The sequence below is a fragment of the Heloderma suspectum genome, chromosome 13, assembly GCF_057233095.1.
Source record: "Heloderma suspectum isolate Gila_16-S chromosome 13, 16-S_ref, whole genome shotgun sequence".
In the NCBI taxonomy this organism is placed as follows: domain Eukaryota; kingdom Metazoa; phylum Chordata; class Lepidosauria; order Squamata; family Helodermatidae; genus Heloderma; species Heloderma suspectum.
In genome coordinates this window covers 26,119,761-26,137,807 of record NC_139470.1, presented here as the reverse complement: position 1 = coordinate 26,137,807, position 18,047 = coordinate 26,119,761, and the positions used below count along the sequence as shown (strand labels likewise).

Genomic DNA, 18,047 nt, shown 5'->3' with positions numbered 1-18,047 from the left:
TTTTCTTGACACAAAGTAAAACGGCTGAAGCTCTGGGATTCAGTGAGGACAACTGGCCAGAGTGGAAGCAGACATACAGGGGGTGGGGGGCATTCAGTTTCAACCGACGGAAACTGGAGGGAGAATAACCCAGAGCAGGAATGTCACCAACACACCTGGGGGACACCAGGTTGGGGAAAGCTGCCATAGAACATGGGGACTACTGGACTGTACCAAAGGCTTCACAGATAAGGTGCATTTTGAGGAGGGCTTTGAAAAGAGGGAGCATCAGGGAGGTGTTCTGGAAGGCAGGATCCCCCTCCCTTTCATTGTTGGTTTTCCCCAGCATCAAAAAGCTCCAAATGCTCCAGCCTTTTCTAGCAAGGCAGATGTTTCAGCCCCATGATGATTGCCTTTGCCATTCCCTGCCCCTTCTCCAGCTCCTTTTGAGATGCGGCAACCAGAACAGTATACAAAAGTTGCACCACATCATTCCTCTTTAAAAAGGAACATCCTGACCTGGGGCTGTTCATTCCATGAGTTGTAATCCTGGGCCCCAGGCAGGCAGCCTAGAGATCTGGCAGCATGGGGAGGAGAAAGCTCACATCCCTGGCCCCAGAGCCCAAGGGGAAGCCAGCAGGCAGAGGAGCAAGCGTCCACATAAACAAAGACTCGGTCCAGCAGCCAGGTAGGTACAGTCAAGGCTGCTTGTCTGTCGCCAAGCAGAGGTTTGTATAGCCCTGCTGGGTCAGCGGAAACCACCAGCTGCCTGGCACCTGGAGGGTGCACCCTAGCCCTGGGAACCCCTTTATGGCCTGGCAGCCTTGAGGGTCTCCCGTACAAGAGGAAGCAGAGCACCGACCCAAAGGTGTGCAGTCGCAAAGCCTCAGAGGTTCTCAACACCGCAGCGCTGCAGATGCCGGCTGTGTAAAGATGGCTTCTGGAGAATTAAGACTCTCTCCAGCAGCACCCAAGAAAGAAAAAGAACAAAAAAACCCAACAAGAACAGGAGGCTGCAAGATCTGTCTAAAACTGAAGCAGTGAGTTTCAGGGGATGCCAAATGCAATGACTCCCGTTAGGTTTCAGCTGGAACTCATGAGAAAAAGGGGGTGCCCTCCATACCCGCGATGCTCTGGCCATGTGGTGGCATTTCCAGGTATACAGCTCCCCCAGACACCATCTGCAGACATCTTTTTATTATGCCGAGTACCTACCAGCAGAGGGCCTTGAGCTCCCATCCTCCCAAATCAGGTTGGGATGATGAGGCCAGAGTGGGACAAAGTCACCCCCGCAATTCCAGTCCCCCCCTGAAAATTCACACACCAAGTATCCTGTGTCCCCTGAAGGGAGGTGACCTGCAGTTTGAAAATTGCGACCTTTCTTATTCACACCGATAAGAACAACGTTGCCGATCTTTTGGCTGAGCTTTGCGTTTCTGGGCACCTACCTGCTGCCTTGCCTCATTGCCACAGTCTGTCAGTCTTCACCTCACGTGGCTGCTTAATGCGCTCCGTCCCATGATCTCACAGGTGACAGCCCATTCCCTGCAAACCCCAGCAAGCCAGTAACATTACGCCCACTGTTTAGCTGGGAAAGCTGTAGCACGGAGCTTAGCTCTTCAGCCTGGGCTGTTGAACCTCTTTCAGCCCAAGGACCAAATGCCATTTCAGAGAAGCTCTCGGGGGCCGCATTACAGTGGTGAGTGGGGCCAAAGGCAACAGAGGTGGGATAAAATGACAAAAAAATACCAGCATATTTTAGTTTAGAGCTCTTACTGCCTGGAACTAAGCTTTAGGAGATGCATTTCAACCTTTTATAATTGGGGTGAGGATGGGAACTGCACAAAAACTGGGAACCCAGCAAATGATCAGTAGCTGGGGCGGGGAGGGAAGGGGTCATGGTCATCTGGAGAACACCATAGGGCCAGATTAAGATCTCAGGCAGCCCCAAGTTTCCGCACCCCTGTCTTAGGCCAACATATACCAAGGTGATCACCCATTTTTACTGAAATGCATGTAACTGTTTTTATAACAGTTGCATTTTGTTGTTTGGTTGTAATTTTGGTTGTTTGACTCCCTCTGTAAGCTTCCCAGAAGACTTGGGTTATAGGGTGGCCTACAGATTTTACAAATGAAGTGCTAATTCATTCAACCCACACTGCAGATGCGAACACGGCAGTGAGTTTGCTGCAGCTGGGGAAGCGTTTGTCTCATCGCCAAAGAGCTGCCTGGATGAGTGGGGAAGACGTCCGATACGTATCAGCAATGGCTGGGAGCACAAACTATTGGCCTGGCTCTTATGTGACATGAGTGGCGTAAACGGACACCATCCAGACTTGAGCCCCAAGTTTCCTGGTCTGCACAGTGGCGCCCGTTGTGGTGGACACTCAAGGCTGCAGTGTGGAGGACAAAAGGAGCAGTACAATCCCCCACTAGGGGGCAGAAAGTAGAACTCCAGGTTTTTTTTGGACTTCAATTCCCAGCATTCCTAACCATTGGCCATGCTGCCAGAGGCTTTTGGGAGTTGAAGTCCAAAATATCTGTAGATCTGCCCAGCCTTGCTCTACAGTCTTACAGTATTTATCCCATTGAGTCTTGTTGGCTTTGCCTGGCAATACATGCTTCCAGATCAGGCTGGTCTTGGCTTGGGAAGCTTCTTACTTCCGGTCTTGCCACTTTTCTGCACCTGCCTCCAGCTTCTGCATTTCCTTACCTGGCTGCCACCTCCCTGGCATTGCACTCCCTGCCAACTCACCCTTCGGCTTTGATCCCAGCCAGTGACTGACTCTGTGGACCGACCTTTCTGCAGAAGGCCTTGAACCACGGTCAACACTGCCTGGAGCTGCCCAGCCACGCGGGCCCCCAATCCTGTGCCTTACTCCTGCCTGACCCCAACACTTTTCGTCAGCGCCGAGTCCCTCGCACTCCCTCGAGGCTTACATCACTGAATTCCCTGCAAAGCTGTGTGGAAATACTTTTTTCTAATGACACAGGCAGCCACATTCTGCTCCCGGGAATATAGACGTAGCATTCACATCTGGGCTTTCTGCACAGCATTCTCCTCATACCACTGGTGGAAGGCCACATCTGGAGGAGCAGGTGCAACTGGAAGGGTCTGTTTCCCTGAGGCAGCCCAGCGCCAATCTAATGAAGGCCTTCCGGGGAAGCACGAGAAGCCTGCTCCAAACCTCCACGCTTCGCGTCCCTTGCAGGCAGCACCCTCAGATTACAGGCAAGGTGGAAGATTAACATAAGCACCCCATCTTATGTTAATCTTATTAATCTTATGTTAATCAGGCAGTCACTGCATTTCTTTCCAGCACGGCCTGAATCGGGCTTTGTGATTAACTCCACAAGCCCTTTGCAACACCAGGTTTCGCTCACGTGTGGCCAAAGAGGCCGGGGAGGTGGAGAGGGATGTTACAAAATATCTCATGCCCGTGCTTAGCGGCAAGGCTGATGACACTTCAGTCACTGTTCCCTGTCAAGCCAGCCCAACAAGTTTGCAACCGGGCAGAATGCGAAGTTTGCAACACTCAGTATTCTCTGCTTCCAGACAAGGCTGCAACGGGGCATAACACTCGGTATTCTCTGCTTCCAGAGAAGTGTGTTAGTCTGGAATACCAAGGCGAAAATGAGCATGGTGGTGCTTTAGAGCAGCCTTCCCCAACCTGGAGCCCTCCAGATGTGTTGGCCTACAACCCACCAGGCCCGGCTGTCTGGGGAATGCTGGGAGTTGTAGTCCAAAACATCTGGAGGGTACTGGTTGGGGAAGGCTGCCTTAGGGCAGAATCCTTTTGATTGTGCCCATGCTGATAGTAAGGCAACGAACGCAAGGCTTACAGTTATGCTAGGCAGGGTGGGACGATCTTCGCCTCCCCGCCCCCCTGCCCTGCATTTTTCACTAGATGGGCTTTTTTGCCTGTCAAGCCAAGGCATTTCAGAGGTGGAGGGAAGGGGGCTGGCAGAGGCTCAGTTTAGCTCGTATCCTGGCCTCTCCAGTCTCCTCCCTTCCCCTCCCACTGAAATGCCCCCTTTCCCCCCTCTCCAAGGTCAGGTTTCCGAGCTCGGAGGCCAGCCAGCGTGGTTCTTTCTGCACCAGCTGCGAGGGGATGGGATAAGCGGTCAGGTTTCCAATTTCTCCCTTCCGAGGTTGTAGCGCTGTGTCCTGTCTTGGATCAGGGATTCAGAACTATCCTATGGTCCCTCAGGTGCTGTCTAGGGTCCACAGGATTGCTCCTGAAGAGAATAAGAAGTAATTCAAAAGGTTCAAGAAGAGAACATCATTGAGTCACTTCTCTGAAAAGATGTGCCCCTGGCAGGAAGCATGATGATGTGGCTGCCTCAGATTTTGGTAGACCTGGAAGATTTCAGTGGCAGACTGGGAAACAAACCATGCTCTCGAGCAGCTCCTCATAATGACAAGACTTGAGGAGGAGAATTTCACGGTGTTCCTCCATGTTAATGGGAAGTGGGGAAAGAGTTGCCCATATGGGTTTTCCATTCCTGGCGCCAAAGTGTATCGGACCAGCCCCGGTTGGAAAGCATCTCTACGGCAAAGCTCCCTAAGATTTCGAAATCCAGTGAGATTCTGAGCTGGAGCCACCACAAAAAAAGAAACGTGCATTCTGGGTGATACAGGTCCATGAAAGGGTATTCAAATCCTCTAAATGGCAACCAAGCCCTCTAAAGCAAAGTAAAATGAATCAGGGAATAACTGGGTTATGTTGGGAGATATATGCTAGTGAAGTCTGTCAACAAATGTGGGCAGGGGAGAGGGTACTCTAAAATCCTGACTTGTCAGAGGCAAGTTTCTCAGAAAAATTGCTATGTGAATATTACCGCTAACATCACTGAGATTTCTTCTGGGATATACTGATGATGTAATCCCACTGCAAAGCTATGACTTGACCAGCAATCTCATGATCACAGCTCAGATTGGGTCGGCACAAAAGGTTGTAACCAATGTTAGTCCTACTTAGGCTGAATCTACACATAGCAGTTATACCGTTATCATAACTATTGGTGCCCATTGGTGTCATGTGTACCAATAGTTATGATAACGGTATGATAACGGTATAACTGCTATGTGTAGATTCAGCCTTAGAGTAAAACCATTAAAAATGGGACTTACGTGTATCATGACTGACTTAAGTCCTATTCATTTCAATGGGTCTACTCTAAGGAGGACTAACATTGGATACAACCCAAAAAGGGGAGATGCCCACATTAAAGTCTTCTCTGATCTGGTGCCGTCCACACTGGTGGAGGTCTTCTCTGATCTGGTGCTGGACTATAACTCTCAGAATCCCTTAACCACACCAAGTTGGGGAAGGCTGGAATACAGTATAGGTCATATCATACATGGTAAAACTTACCATTCTATATGGTTTAGTGAAGGCAGGCCAGGGGTAGTTACTATTAGGGGATTTATTTTATGTTGGCATTTATATGTTAATTTTTGGAACCTGCATTTTCCACAAAATATAACTATGGATATATTATATTTCTGGGCGGGGGGTGATCTTGTGTATGAGGAAGTATTTGAATTTCTGAAATATTTGTTTCTGTATTATTATGACCATAAATTTTAATAATAACATAATAATAAAGTTTTAAAAGTAAAAAGAAATAATAATAAAGTTTTTAAAGTAAAAGAAAAGGAAATGCCATCAAAAGGAGCTACAACCATCTTGAACAATGGCGAAAAAATAGTTTCAGTTAAAAAACCATGCCAGAAAAAGGTCACAAGTGTCACCATCCACTAACAGTAATCCTCATGAACCTCTTAAAAAGTTTTGATCCCCTGAAAAAAATAGTCAAAATTGTCCCCAATTTTGCCTCCTGGGAATGGGACAGGACAGGGGGGAGCATTTTACAACAGCCCCAGAAAAATGCATGTTTGGACATTTTCTGTTCTGTTTCCCTACAGGTCTTCTAGAAAAGCATGTTGGGAAACGTAACACTGGAAGCAGCTCTAGCTGGTTTATCACGGCATGAGTTCTCACAACCATCGTTTACATCTTATTTTGCATCCAAGGAAGCTGTTGTTGGCACAAAACTTATGCTGCCATAAATTGGTTCATCTCTAAAGTAGCCAGGGCACTTCTACCCTTTGCAGCACCTATCTTCCCCCATCAATTCAAGCTCAAGAGCAAGACTATGGAAGCATGCTAGGAATCCACAGTTCAGTGTTGGAAATGACGGTGACGCTAAAAGAAAAGAGCCAGGGGCAGGAAACACCTTTCACCTCAACTCTGTGCAAGTCTTTTGGCACAACTCTCTCTCTCTCTCTCTCTCACACACACACACACACACACACACACACACACAAACACACTAACTGCTCAGTCCCTCTTATTTTTAGATATGTATGTAACCTGCTCTATTGCAAAGAGCCAGGGCAAATTACAGCATTTTACGACTACAGGGTAACTCTTCATCCCAAAAGCTCACTGCTTACATGCTGCCCAAGCTCCCACCCCCTCCCTTCAACCTTCCCCTCTTTCCAGATAATACCATCAATTTAGCCCCCCTCACAGCCCACCACTCTTTAGATACTTCCTTTTTTAAAATGCCCCCACCTATTTCCATACCCAGATTTCCATCTGACCCAATCCCAGTCAAAACCAAATGCTCACACATCCCTCAGCTACTCCAACCCTTAGGGCTGGTTTGCACACCACACTAAGCCAGGGTTCCAGGGGATGCACCAGGGTTTGTAGTTTCTTCACTCAAAACTGCCCTCGCACAGCTGCTTTCCTACCCACTGGGGTGCCAGGGAAGGCCAGGAGGAGAGATCCCTCCCTGCAGTCCAGAGTGCTGGAAATCAAGTCACTGTGAAGAGGAAATAATAACCACTCCCAATGGCTGGAAAACTGAAAAACAAGCCACCCTGCAAAAAAATGTCCTGGGTTCAGATAACCTGCTAGCCCATGGTTCAACAAACAACCTAAAGTTCAACAACAACTCACACTCAGCCACTGAATGTGGGTTAGTGTGTTGTGCAAACCCAGTCAATGAAAGTAACTAAGCCTCAGGAGGTGTTTTAACCTTTTAGAATGGGGGAAAACTGCAGAAAAGCCAGGAAACCACCAAATGATTGGTGAGGTGGGGGGAGTCAGAACCACCTGATGTCATGGGGAAGGGGGCACGGAGTTCTGGGGAACCCAAGAGGGCATGTTTGGGAACCCAGGAAGGCTGGATTTGGCCTCCAGAACTGGGGCTCAACACCCCTGCCTGAAAGCCTTTGAAATTATATAAGGTTTTTATCTTTGCCTGTAAAAACAGTTTCATGACTCTGATCACTGATCACGCACAGCCTGAGTAGGCTGACCACAATTCAGATGACTCACCTCTTGCCTTTCTGCACCCGGGATAGATCCACAGAGTCTTTGCTGAAAACGTCAAACTCATCGTTCTGGAAAACATTGTACCGTGAAGTGACTAGAGGGGTTGGGTCTGGTTTCACCGGCCTGGCAGAAAAAAGTAAAAAGAAAACGACTCAGTACTTTCTCAGAAGCACTCAGAAACACAGAACACCTCACGAAACAAAATGGGAGCCTGCTGCTGTAGGGCTGCAATCCTGCACCCACTTTCCTGGGAGTAAGCTGCATGGAACTCAATGGACACATACAGGATTGCACTGTACTGTCGCTTATTTCAGTGGATTGGGATCGAGGGAAACAATACACTGATTATAAATATACAGAATTTGACTTTACTTATTTTAACAACATTTGTATGCTGCTCCACATTTAAACACATTCTGGAGTGGTGAACAACAATGAACAAGAGATAAAAAGAAGAAACATGATATTAAGATTATTCTTTAAAAAACAGAATGCCAATAAAACCAAGGCTGGTTAACCCAGGAAGGCTTCCTGGAAAAGAGCTGTTTTCAGGAGGCGCCGAAAACAACCCAGTGTTGGAGCCTGTCTGACCTCCAGAGGCAGGGAGTTCCATAGGAAGGGAGCCACCACACTGAAGGCTCTCCTCCTCGTGGACTCCAGCCAGACCATAGGTCCATGTGAAACCACCAGGAGCATGCCCTCTGATGACCTCAGTGATTGGGTAGGTTGTTAAGGGAAAAGGCGCTCTCAAATAGCACTGTTACCACCTTTCTGATCCCCAGGCAAAGGCCTGGTTTAAAATGAGAATATACATAAGAAGAGCTGTGCTGGATGAGACCAGAGGCTTATCTAGTCCAGCATTCTGTTCCACAGTGGTCGACCAGAGGCCCCAGTGGGAAGCCCACAAGCAGGACACGAGAGCAATAATATCCTCCCGCTCGTGTTCCCCAGCAACTGCTCATCAGAGGTACTGGTGCTATACAAAGGAAGTATACAACCTATTACACTTTTTCCTCATAGAAGCCTAACCAAGATATTGAGAGAAGCCATCTCAGCTCTACCTGGGCATTGCTCGGTCCAGCTTCTCCAAGGATGCCACCAGCTTGCCCTCCAGAAGGTTGTTGATCACCTGCTCGACATTGTAGTTATACTCTTCCAGGCAGGCCAGGACGAAGCCTTCTCCAAGGTCAGGGAGCAGGTCCTTCACTTGGGAGACTAGAGAATCCAGCTCCACCCCAGAGACCTTGGCTACGGGCGCTGCAGCTGCTCCAGCGTACTAAAGCCAAACACAGCAGGCAACATTACCCTGGGAGGATCTCAATGCTGGAAGAAGTCAGGTGTGCCAAGCCAGGAAGAACGGCACAATGGGGATCGTTGCTTTTTTTTACTCAAAAGCCATGCGAATCAAATGCAGCATCTACATTCATTGCAGGCTCATCCACAGAGCCAAACAAGGAAGGCAGGACATGTCCTCCAGGGAAAGACAGGCAGCACTTTCTCCAGAACCCCCCTGCCATAATCTCTCGTGCACTGATACTCCCCCTGCCCCAGGATCAGGACCTCCCAGGGGAAGGGAAGGAAGACCTGGATCTTTACAGATCAGGTCTTTTCCAGAGAGGTACTCGGGTGAAAGAATCCAGCTAAGGGGCAAGGTGAAATTGTAAGCTGGAGAAGCAAGCAGAGGTCAACACCTGAAAGGCAGTGCAGACAGATGAAGCAGGCACAGAGAGAGAAGTGGGTAGCTGGATGGGTGGGAACGAAGGAAAGGCGCATAAGGCCAGGCAATGAAGGTGGAACGGGCGGTGGGGAGCAAGGCAAGAAGCACGGCTTGTAAGCTGCACACAGTAGCTGCACACAGGCAGCCTTTTGGAGCTGTGTCCACACTTGGCAATTCAATAAACTGTCATGGGCACCACCATAAAATGGCTGCCATGGGAGGCATGGCAAAGGACAAGTAACCTGCCAGAGAGACTGAGTACAAAACAGAGGTGATCCCCAACACACTAAACAACTCTTCTGAGCCCACAGTTTTCAGCACCAACAGAAACCTACTTCAGAGCAATCCCAGCTGATGGTAAGAAAATGGGTTGTTTTTTTCAAGTGGGTACGGCACCTTGGTGGGCGCCAGGAAAGGTGCTCAGGGGCGCATTGGTGCCCATGGGCACCATGTTGCCTACCCCTGCTGTAGATGACTTGGTGCACAAGGCGTGCTAACAGAAAGTTAGTATGCAGCAGCCTTCCCCAAGTTAGTGCCCTCCAGATATATTGGACCAACTCCCATAAGCCCCAGCCAGCATATAGCCAATGATCATGAATACTGGGAGCTGTAGTCCAAAACATCTGGAGAGCACCAGGTTGGGGTAAGCTGGTATAAGGACAAGAAAGGGCCACACGCTATCACAGAAGGACAGGCAAAAGAGCTAGTAGAGCTACTAAGGGCCCAGGAAGCCAAGGGATGGTCCAACAGAGAGGCAAACAGCTCAAGGAGAAGAAATCCAGGCCAGCTCCTGGAAGGCCTGAGGCTGAAATCCAGCTATGACCAAGAGGGAACTGTCTCTGCCAGCCATCTGGACCAGCACAGGAAGCACCTCTCATAAATGAAATTCAAGCAGCCCACAGCAGCCCCCGCTTAGCACCACAAAAGGAAGGATAGGCTCTGTGGCCAGCCCAGGTAGCTCATGACAGGCTCTAAATACTCACCTCTGTATGATCCTGCTGGCTGAGCCTCTCTGACCCGTCAGCAGTGCCAGGCAGCCCTACTGCTGTGGCTCCAGCCACAGCTTCCGGCAGGGGTGGGCCCTGACCCATTTTCTTCCTCCTGTCCACTCCCTCCCAGGCACTTTCCACTGCTTGCAGAATGTAAGTCGTCCGGGTCTCATCCCTACCCAACAGCATTAAGGGCATTTCTCTGATCAGATGCAGGGAATGTTCAAAGAGCGACCATGTCATCGGTTGAATCCCAGGGAACCAGGCATGGTCTCCATTTGCTTTCGGACATTTCTGCACCAAAGGCAGCCACGGTATCCCTGTTGCAGGCCAGCCCCTTACATATCAGGCTGTGGAAGCCTGCTAATGCCACAGAGATAAGGGGAACAGGCAGATTCTAATGCAGGTTGGGCGATAGGGTGAGCCGCCACAGCCTTGCATCTCTCCAGGACGAGCCCTATTCCCCTGGTTTGTCACCACCCAAATAGCTTCATTCATTTGGAAACAGGCAGTGCCGATTCAACCGCACCGGGACTGGGACCCCTTCCCTAGAGAAGAAGAGCTCATCACTAAAAGAAGAGACAAGTCAGGTCTCCCCACAAAGAGGCAATGAGGGTTGCAGGGGGAGGAGCTTATTCTTCCTTGACCACGCCTCCCTTGCTATGACTGGACCAAGACGGCGTCAATTTGGGAGTACGGAGGATGCAGAGAAAAGCTGTCAAGCACAAAGTGCCACGGTGTGGACGGGGCTTAATGGTGAACGTGGGTGGGGCCACCTTTGCCATGGCTCTGCCCTTTGCCAGCAAGCTGGCCTGGCAGTATTTTTGGAGGATGTGACACAACGGGTGGGTGAGTTAGTTAACTGCCACCCACATGCACACACCCCAGTGCTAAATGGCAAAGGATACAAGGTGGCGGAGGCTTGCTGGAGGAGGCTCACGTCATCTGCTACAGGGAAGTGCTCGTCGTAGTCGCGGAGGAACCTGCAAGTAGAAGGTTGTGATCCTAAGCATGCTTGCTAGGGAACAGGTCCTATTGAGTTCAGCGGGGTTTACTTCTGAGCAAACTACTGGCTTAGGATTGTGAGCTGCAAGTTTTGGAAATGTGTACACAAAATGGGGTGCAGAACCCCCAAGAGTTCTCTAGTCACTCACAGAGAAGTTTTTAAGGGTTGGAAAGTGATAGAACAGAGCCAGTTGCCAGTGCTGCAAGCACCACTTTCTTCCAGCCCACTGTAATCTGTTGCCAAAGTAGGTGCACGGAAACTCTACACCGTCATACTGCTTTCCTTCCCTCTGTTATAAGCAAAGAAAGGGCACAAAAGGTACCTCTGCAAGAGCAGGGATGTGTTTCCCCACTTCTCAGCAACTCCTGGATGTTGTGCGAAAGCACCTCCTTATCATCTGCTTCTTCCTCCCACCAGGTCTGGTCCCAGAATTAAGGAAGTCGGGGGTCTCCAATGTGGTGACTGATTTATATGTTCTTTAGAATGTTTTAATATCAAAAAATATTTTAACTGTGGTTGGCATGCTGCAAAGCAAAATACTGGGCATTTGGGACTCAGATCCTGCCTCTGCCTTGTACTGCATTTCTTATGTATTTATTTATTTATTTGCTTACTTTTAAACTGCCCAGTAACTGAAATTCTTTGGGCAGTGTGCAATATTTGGCCAATTTACTCATCTATGAGCCTCACCTGTTTGCCTTTGGGGAAAATGGGTATTTTGTGCCTGGCCACACCGACCGTGGCAGCCATTTTATGAGAGTGCCCACAACACCCTCTCAACATTCCCAATGTGTCCACCAACCCAAAAGGTTTGGGGATCCCTGGAATACAGCCTTGGTCAGAAGAACTGGATGACCATCACACAGACACACACACAATGGATTCAGGGACCACCTCCCACTGTAAGGCGCCAGCAGACTCAAACCACGGTATCTGGCAGGAGGGCCCAGAAGCCACCACCAGGAACACTGTAGAGGTGGACAGGCTGCCTGGCCTGAGCCTTGCTGCTCCACAATACTCCAGCCCAACAGCAGCATGAAGGGACCCTGCAGCCAGTCAAGCCCAGGAGGAGCCAGTTGACCTAGTGTGGGGGTCCCCAACATGGTGCCTGAGGGCCCAACGGGCCCATGAAGTGGCCGCCAATGTGGGGCCTGTGCTCATCCACAAAGCTTTTTTTTTTTTTAAATCCTGTTTTTAATATACGTACATGGATTTGTACGTATATTAAAAACGTACATCCACAGCACTGATGAATACATATGAAATACCTATATATATAAAAATACACGTTTCTAGCAATTATACATAGCCTTGCCATTTCTCTTCCCCAATCCCTTTCCTTGCTTTTTCTCTCCCTTCCCCATCCCTAACCACCTTTTTTCTCTCCCTTCCTAGCCCCTACGCTTGCTCTTTCTCTCCCACTCACCCCTTTATCATGCTGCTTCTCTCAACTCCCAGCCTCTAACCTCGCTATTTCTCTCCCTGACACCTCTTTTGACTAGCCAGACTCCCATGGCAGCCATCATGTGACCTCCATGGGAGCCATTTTGTGGTGGCGCTCGCAGCAGTTTCTCAAATTTCCAAACGTGCCCAAGGGTCCAAAAAGATTTGGGACCCCTAACCTGGGGAGCCAAAAGGGGCCCTGCCGGCCTTATATGAGAACTCTCCTAGGCTTGGCTCCTCTATCTGAGCAACCCATCTGAGAAAGAGGTGCTAAACTAGCTTTCCCCAACCTGGCATCCTCCAGATGTGTCAGACTGCAACTCCCATAATTCCCAGCCAGCATGGCCAACGGCTGCAGTCCAACACATCTGGAGCCAGCTTGGGGAAGGCTGTGATGAACAGATGCTTTGCCCCCTTGTCTACTTGCCCCAGAACCTGACCACCAGCCTGTTTGGACCACGACTCTGCCTCTGATCTCTAAACCTGCAGGAGAACTGCAGAAAGGGGCTGTATGTAAATAGGAGGGGAATGCCTGTCGTGGCTTCCCCCCTTATGCAGAGGAGCAGCAAGTTTAGGGTCAAGCACTCGGCTTCTGCGCTCACTGCCCCCCCCCCCCCGCTGCACAAAGGAGAAACCTTCCTGCTTTCTCCCTGCTCTGTGCTCCGAACTGCACCCATGGAAAGTAAGGGAAGGCACATCCCTGAGTGAGACAGCGTTTCGAAGGCCCATTGATGGCCCATTTTGATAAGCCAGGGGAAAGAAGCAACATTCTCCGGCAAACAGCAATCCACTGCTGCCACAGAGGCTGACAAGTCTACAAGCCCTTTAGTGAAAAACAATAAAGAGTTTTGTGACACTGTAAAGACTAACCAATTTATTCTGGCGTAAGCTTTCAGGGACACTCATCAGTTCATCCGATGCAGCTGATGAAGTGGAGAGCATCCGCAGAAGCTTGTGCCAGAATGAATATGTTAATGTTTAAGGCCGGGGTGCAGAACCTCTTTCAGCCCGAGGGATGAATTTCATTTCTGAGGAGCTCTGGGGGGCCATATTCCAGTGGCTGGCAGGGCTGAAAGGAAAAGGGGCGGGGCCAAAGAATCAAAAATACCATCCTATTTTAGCTTAAGGCTCTTTTGGCCAGTAACTAAGCCTTAGGAGAGGCGTTTCGACCTTTTATATTGGGGAAAAAATGCCCACAGCTGGGAAACCACTAAATGATGGATGGTCAGGGGAAGGGGCCGTGACCACCTGGGGAAACCTGGAGGGCTGGATTTGGCCCATGGGCCTGAAGTTCTGCACCTTTGCTTTAATATGTCACAAGATTCTTCATTGCCTTTGCTGCAACAGACTAACACAGCGACCCCTCTGGAAATTGTTACTGAACGGATGCATCCCAAACGCCTCTCCAGAGGTTAACGGGGGTCCCCCACAAAAGCCGGTACTCTCACCTCCTCTCCTGAAGCACTGAAGTGAAGATCTGTAGGAACTCTTCAATATAAGGCTGAATATTATCACTGCTGTAACAAGAAGGTAATATTAATCACACAACAACCACAACAAATGCATTTCTATCAGCTCAGGCCAGACTTTTTAGTTTAGGATCCTGATTCTTGCTTTGGGTGCAAGGGATTCAAATCCCTCCAAGGAAAGGGAGCCGCACCTTCGGGCTGTGGGGGGGGGGGGGGCATAGATGCTGTGTGTGATGTTCTTCATTATAAATTATGCCAAATTGTTTAATGTGTCTTATGTGGACTCCTGGGCTGGACTAGGATGTGTTTCAGGCTGCTGTTTTAGCTTACATTTTTATCTGTTGCTTTTAAGATCTTGGTTTTGAGCTTCCTTGAATGGGCTGGTTGCTTTGAAAGGCAGCATAAAAGTATTGGAAAAATACAAGCAAAGGGCTGGATGTGCCTGATGTCATCTGATCTCAGAAGCTAAGCAGGGTGAGCCCTGCTTAGCACTTGGATGGGAGACTGCCTGGGAATCAGGCTCCCTGCAGTGAACAGGGGGTTGGGCTCGATGGTCTTGTAGGCCCCTTCCAACCCTATGATTTTGTGATCTTAAAAACGCAACTCTGAACTTGGCATTAACAAATTGAATTTACATCGATCAACATATAATCCCCAGTTCTCCATACGTTTATCACACTTTTGATGTTTTCCTTAGATGTCAATTTGGCCATCGCAGCAAAATCCCACATTTTAGCTAGTTACATATTAGAGAGGATTTCCAATATGTAGCATAAACTAATCTAGCAACTATTATGTAAAAAAAAATTAAAATCCAGCTTACATAAAAAAATAATAATTTAAATTTAAACACAAACACTAATTTTCATCCACCCAACAAGCCATCCTCCCCCTGTGTCAGGGTCTCCAAGCCTACAAAACATAGCAGACACGTACTCCCAAAAAACGTTAGCTACTCAGTATTTCTTTTAAAGTAGCTTGTGTCAAGGCAACACCAAACTTCTGTTAAAGCCCCAGAGAACTGTCTGATGAGCGGCATCTGGGACTTCGTCTTTAAGGTGAGTATAGCAATAGAATTTCTCTCTGGAGGAATCTAAAAAGCTCATTTCATGCACAAATATTCAGCATGAGCACTGCAAGAGGACAAATAGAGGGAACCTGGGGAGGAGACATTTCTTGCGCTCTTTAAAGTGCTTGAGCTGCTCCTACAGCCTCACTTCTGGATGAAAATGGACCAGTAGGATCAGCAGGAAAGCCACAACCTGGTAAGAATTGTGGAGGCTTGGGCTGAGGCTGGGACAGACCAGCGACGGTGCACAATTGGAACCCATTTTTGGCACATAAAGGAATGGAGGTGAGCAGTGTTGACCCCTGTGACCAGCAGGCAGAACGAAGCTTCTGGACTGGCCAGACCTGGTATAAATAGAAAGAGCCTGGCCTTCTGCCTTTGCCTGAGCAGTATCTCCTGTCTGCTACATTCTAGGCCTGGGGTCTCCAAAATGCCCACAGACAACTCTGTTAGTGCCCACTAGGCTCCCTATCCCTCCCAAATTTTATCTTATTTCTTAAAGATTTGTGTTTAATTTAAAAAATGTGGCATGCTGCAAAGCCAATTGCCCTCCAACACCACCTTTATTTGGGTTCAAAAGAGTGCTTTTGCATTTGGGAACTCAGACCCTCCACCTCTGCCTTGTACTTACGTTCTTAGGCAAGCTACTTTTCTTTTAGACTCATGAGTTTGCCTTCTGATAAATGGGCATCTTACAACTGGCCATGGCCATCATTGTAGCCATTCTAAGAATGGGATTGCCCATACCCCTGCAACCATGTCTGCCATTTTGTGAGAGCACTTACAGCACTCTCAAAATTCCAAACGTGCCCACCGACCCAAAAAGGTTGGTGGGACCATTGCTGACTCAAGTCTCCAGCTCCAGCCAGCAGGGAATCTAGGATGGAAAATAACCATCCTGCGTCTGGAGGTGAGTAAGGCCACCCATAGCCCCGAGCTGGTGTGCAGCAGTTCAGAATTTGCCCACAGTTGTGCCAGTGTCCCTCCCCTGTTGATGAATATCTTTCCTCTGAGGCACTTCCTGATTGGTGCTACTGTTTCCAAAGAAGGAAATGTGAGAGAATGCCATTGTCCAAAAGCATGTGTCAACGTTAGGTCAGAGTTCGGCTGAAAGGAGACCAGAAAGATCCAGGAAAAACAATACTTCCTTTAAAAATATACATAATCCTTAGTAATCTTTGAGCTTAGGGTAAAACACATCCCCTAGAACTTGTTGCTTTGATAAGGTGGAGTCGGAATGCTGTATAGCTTGGGTCAGAAGCAGGTGTTGTGTTGATTGCATCTAATTCTACTTTGGTGAACTAAAGCATGGAATTTTTCTCAAGCCATTTTTACTAAGGAGTTATGTCTTGCATGTTGGGAGAAGGGAGTTCCTGTGAGGGTTTTTTTTTTCAAAATGGTATTGTTATATTTTATTTTAAAAGTTTAAATACCTTCTTATTTATACCTTTTTTATACTGCCTTTCATCAAATTCAGATTTCAGGGCACCGTACAACAAACGAATAACATCAGTACTCATGAACATAAGCACTCATGATGAGCATGGTAGCCCCATCAACAGCAACTGGGTTAAAATAAATTGAGCAAAGAATAAAAGGAACCTGGTGGTCAGAGCCTACTACCGGCCACCCAGTCAAGGAGAAGATGAGGATGAAACTTTCGAAAAGCAAATAGACAATGCTTCAAGGAAGCATGATGTAGTAGTAATGGGGGACTTCAATTTCCCCAATATTTGTTGGGAGACAAATTCTGCAAAACTTGGCCCCTCCAAGAAATTCCTGACTTGTGTGGTGGATAACTTCCTCCTACAGAAAGTAGAGGTAGGAACTAGAGGATCGGCTATCCTTGACTTGACCCTAACCAACAGAGATGACTTAGTGGGTAAAGTAGCAGTTACAGGAACTCTGGGGGAAAGCGATCATGTTATACTTGAGTTCATGGTTCTAAGGGAAGCAAAAGCTGAGTGTAGCCAAACCCGTACCCTGGATTTAGGAAAGCTGATTTTAATAAACTCAGAACAATGTTCACTAAGGTTCCATGGCAAGCAACTCTTAAAGAGAAAAGGAGTCCAAGATAGATGGGAGTTTTTAAAAAAGGAAATTCTCAAGCCACAATTACAAACAATTCCAAGAAAAAAAGGTGGAAGATAACAGAAGAAGCCAATGTGGCTTCACAAAAAGCTAGGAGATGACCTGAAAACAAAAAAGTACACATATAGGAAGTGGAAAGAAGGCCAAGCAACAAAGGAAAAGTACAGGCAGGTAGCACAGAATTGCAGGGATGGTGTCAGGAAGGCTAAAGCTGAGAACGAGCCAAGGTTAGCAAGGGATGCTAAAAGCAACAAAAAAGCTTTCTTCAGCTACATGCAAAGTAAAAGACAGAGGAAAGAAATGGTGGTTCAGCTATTAAATAAGGATGGCAAAATGATAACGGATGACAAAGAAAAGGCAGAAGTGCTCAACTCCTACTTTGGCTCAGTCTTTTCCCAAAAGAGGACCTATGACCCACCCACCCACCCCAGCGAAGGCAAAGTACAGGCTGAAGGGGAAGGACTGCAGCTTGAGATCGATCGGCATAAGGTCAAGGAACACCTAATTACTTTGAATGAGTTCAAATCTCCAGGGCCAGATGAACTGCACCCTAAGTAATAAAGGAGCTGGCAGAAGAACTCTCAGAACCACTGGCTATTCCCTTTGAGCAATCATGGAGGATGGATGAAGTGCCAGATGCCTGGGGGAGGGCTAATTTTGTTCCTATCTTCAAGAAGGGTAAAAAGGAGGAACCTAGGAACTACAGACCAGTCAGTCTGACATCAATCCCTGGGAAAATTCTGGAGCAGATGATAAAGCAATCCATCTGTAAGTACACTGAAAACAATGCAGTGATTACTCAAAGCCAACATGGATTTCCCAAGAACAAATCCTGCCAGACAAATCCGATCTCATTTTTTGATCAGGTCGCCTCCCTTGTGGACGGTAGGAATGCTGTGGACATAATATACCTCGACTTCAGCAAAGCTTTC

At 48.1% G+C, this 18,047-nt stretch overlaps 1 protein-coding gene across 9 annotated transcripts in view; it reads right to left on the bottom strand.

Moving 5' to 3' along the window:
- ASCC2 (activating signal cointegrator 1 complex subunit 2) overlaps positions 1-18,047 on the bottom strand; it is an 84,435-nt gene that overhangs the window by 11,997 nt on the left and 54,391 nt on the right. For 6 of the 9 annotated variants that reach the window (XM_084819344.1, XM_084819346.1, XM_084819342.1 and 3 more), the window contains exons 11-15: positions 13,935-14,003; positions 10,946-11,020; positions 10,032-10,212; positions 8,393-8,607; positions 7,335-7,454 (exon numbers count right to left, since the gene is read on the bottom strand). In XM_084819344.1, coding sequence (XP_084675470.1) covers positions 7,335-7,454; positions 8,393-8,607; positions 10,032-10,212; positions 10,946-11,020; positions 13,935-14,003 — 660 coding nt within the window. The remainder of the gene's footprint in view (positions 1-7,334; positions 7,455-8,392; positions 8,608-10,031; positions 10,213-10,945; positions 11,021-13,934; positions 14,004-18,047) is intronic. The other 3 variants (XM_084819347.1, XM_084819350.1, XM_084819348.1) reach the window with 1 other exon arrangement.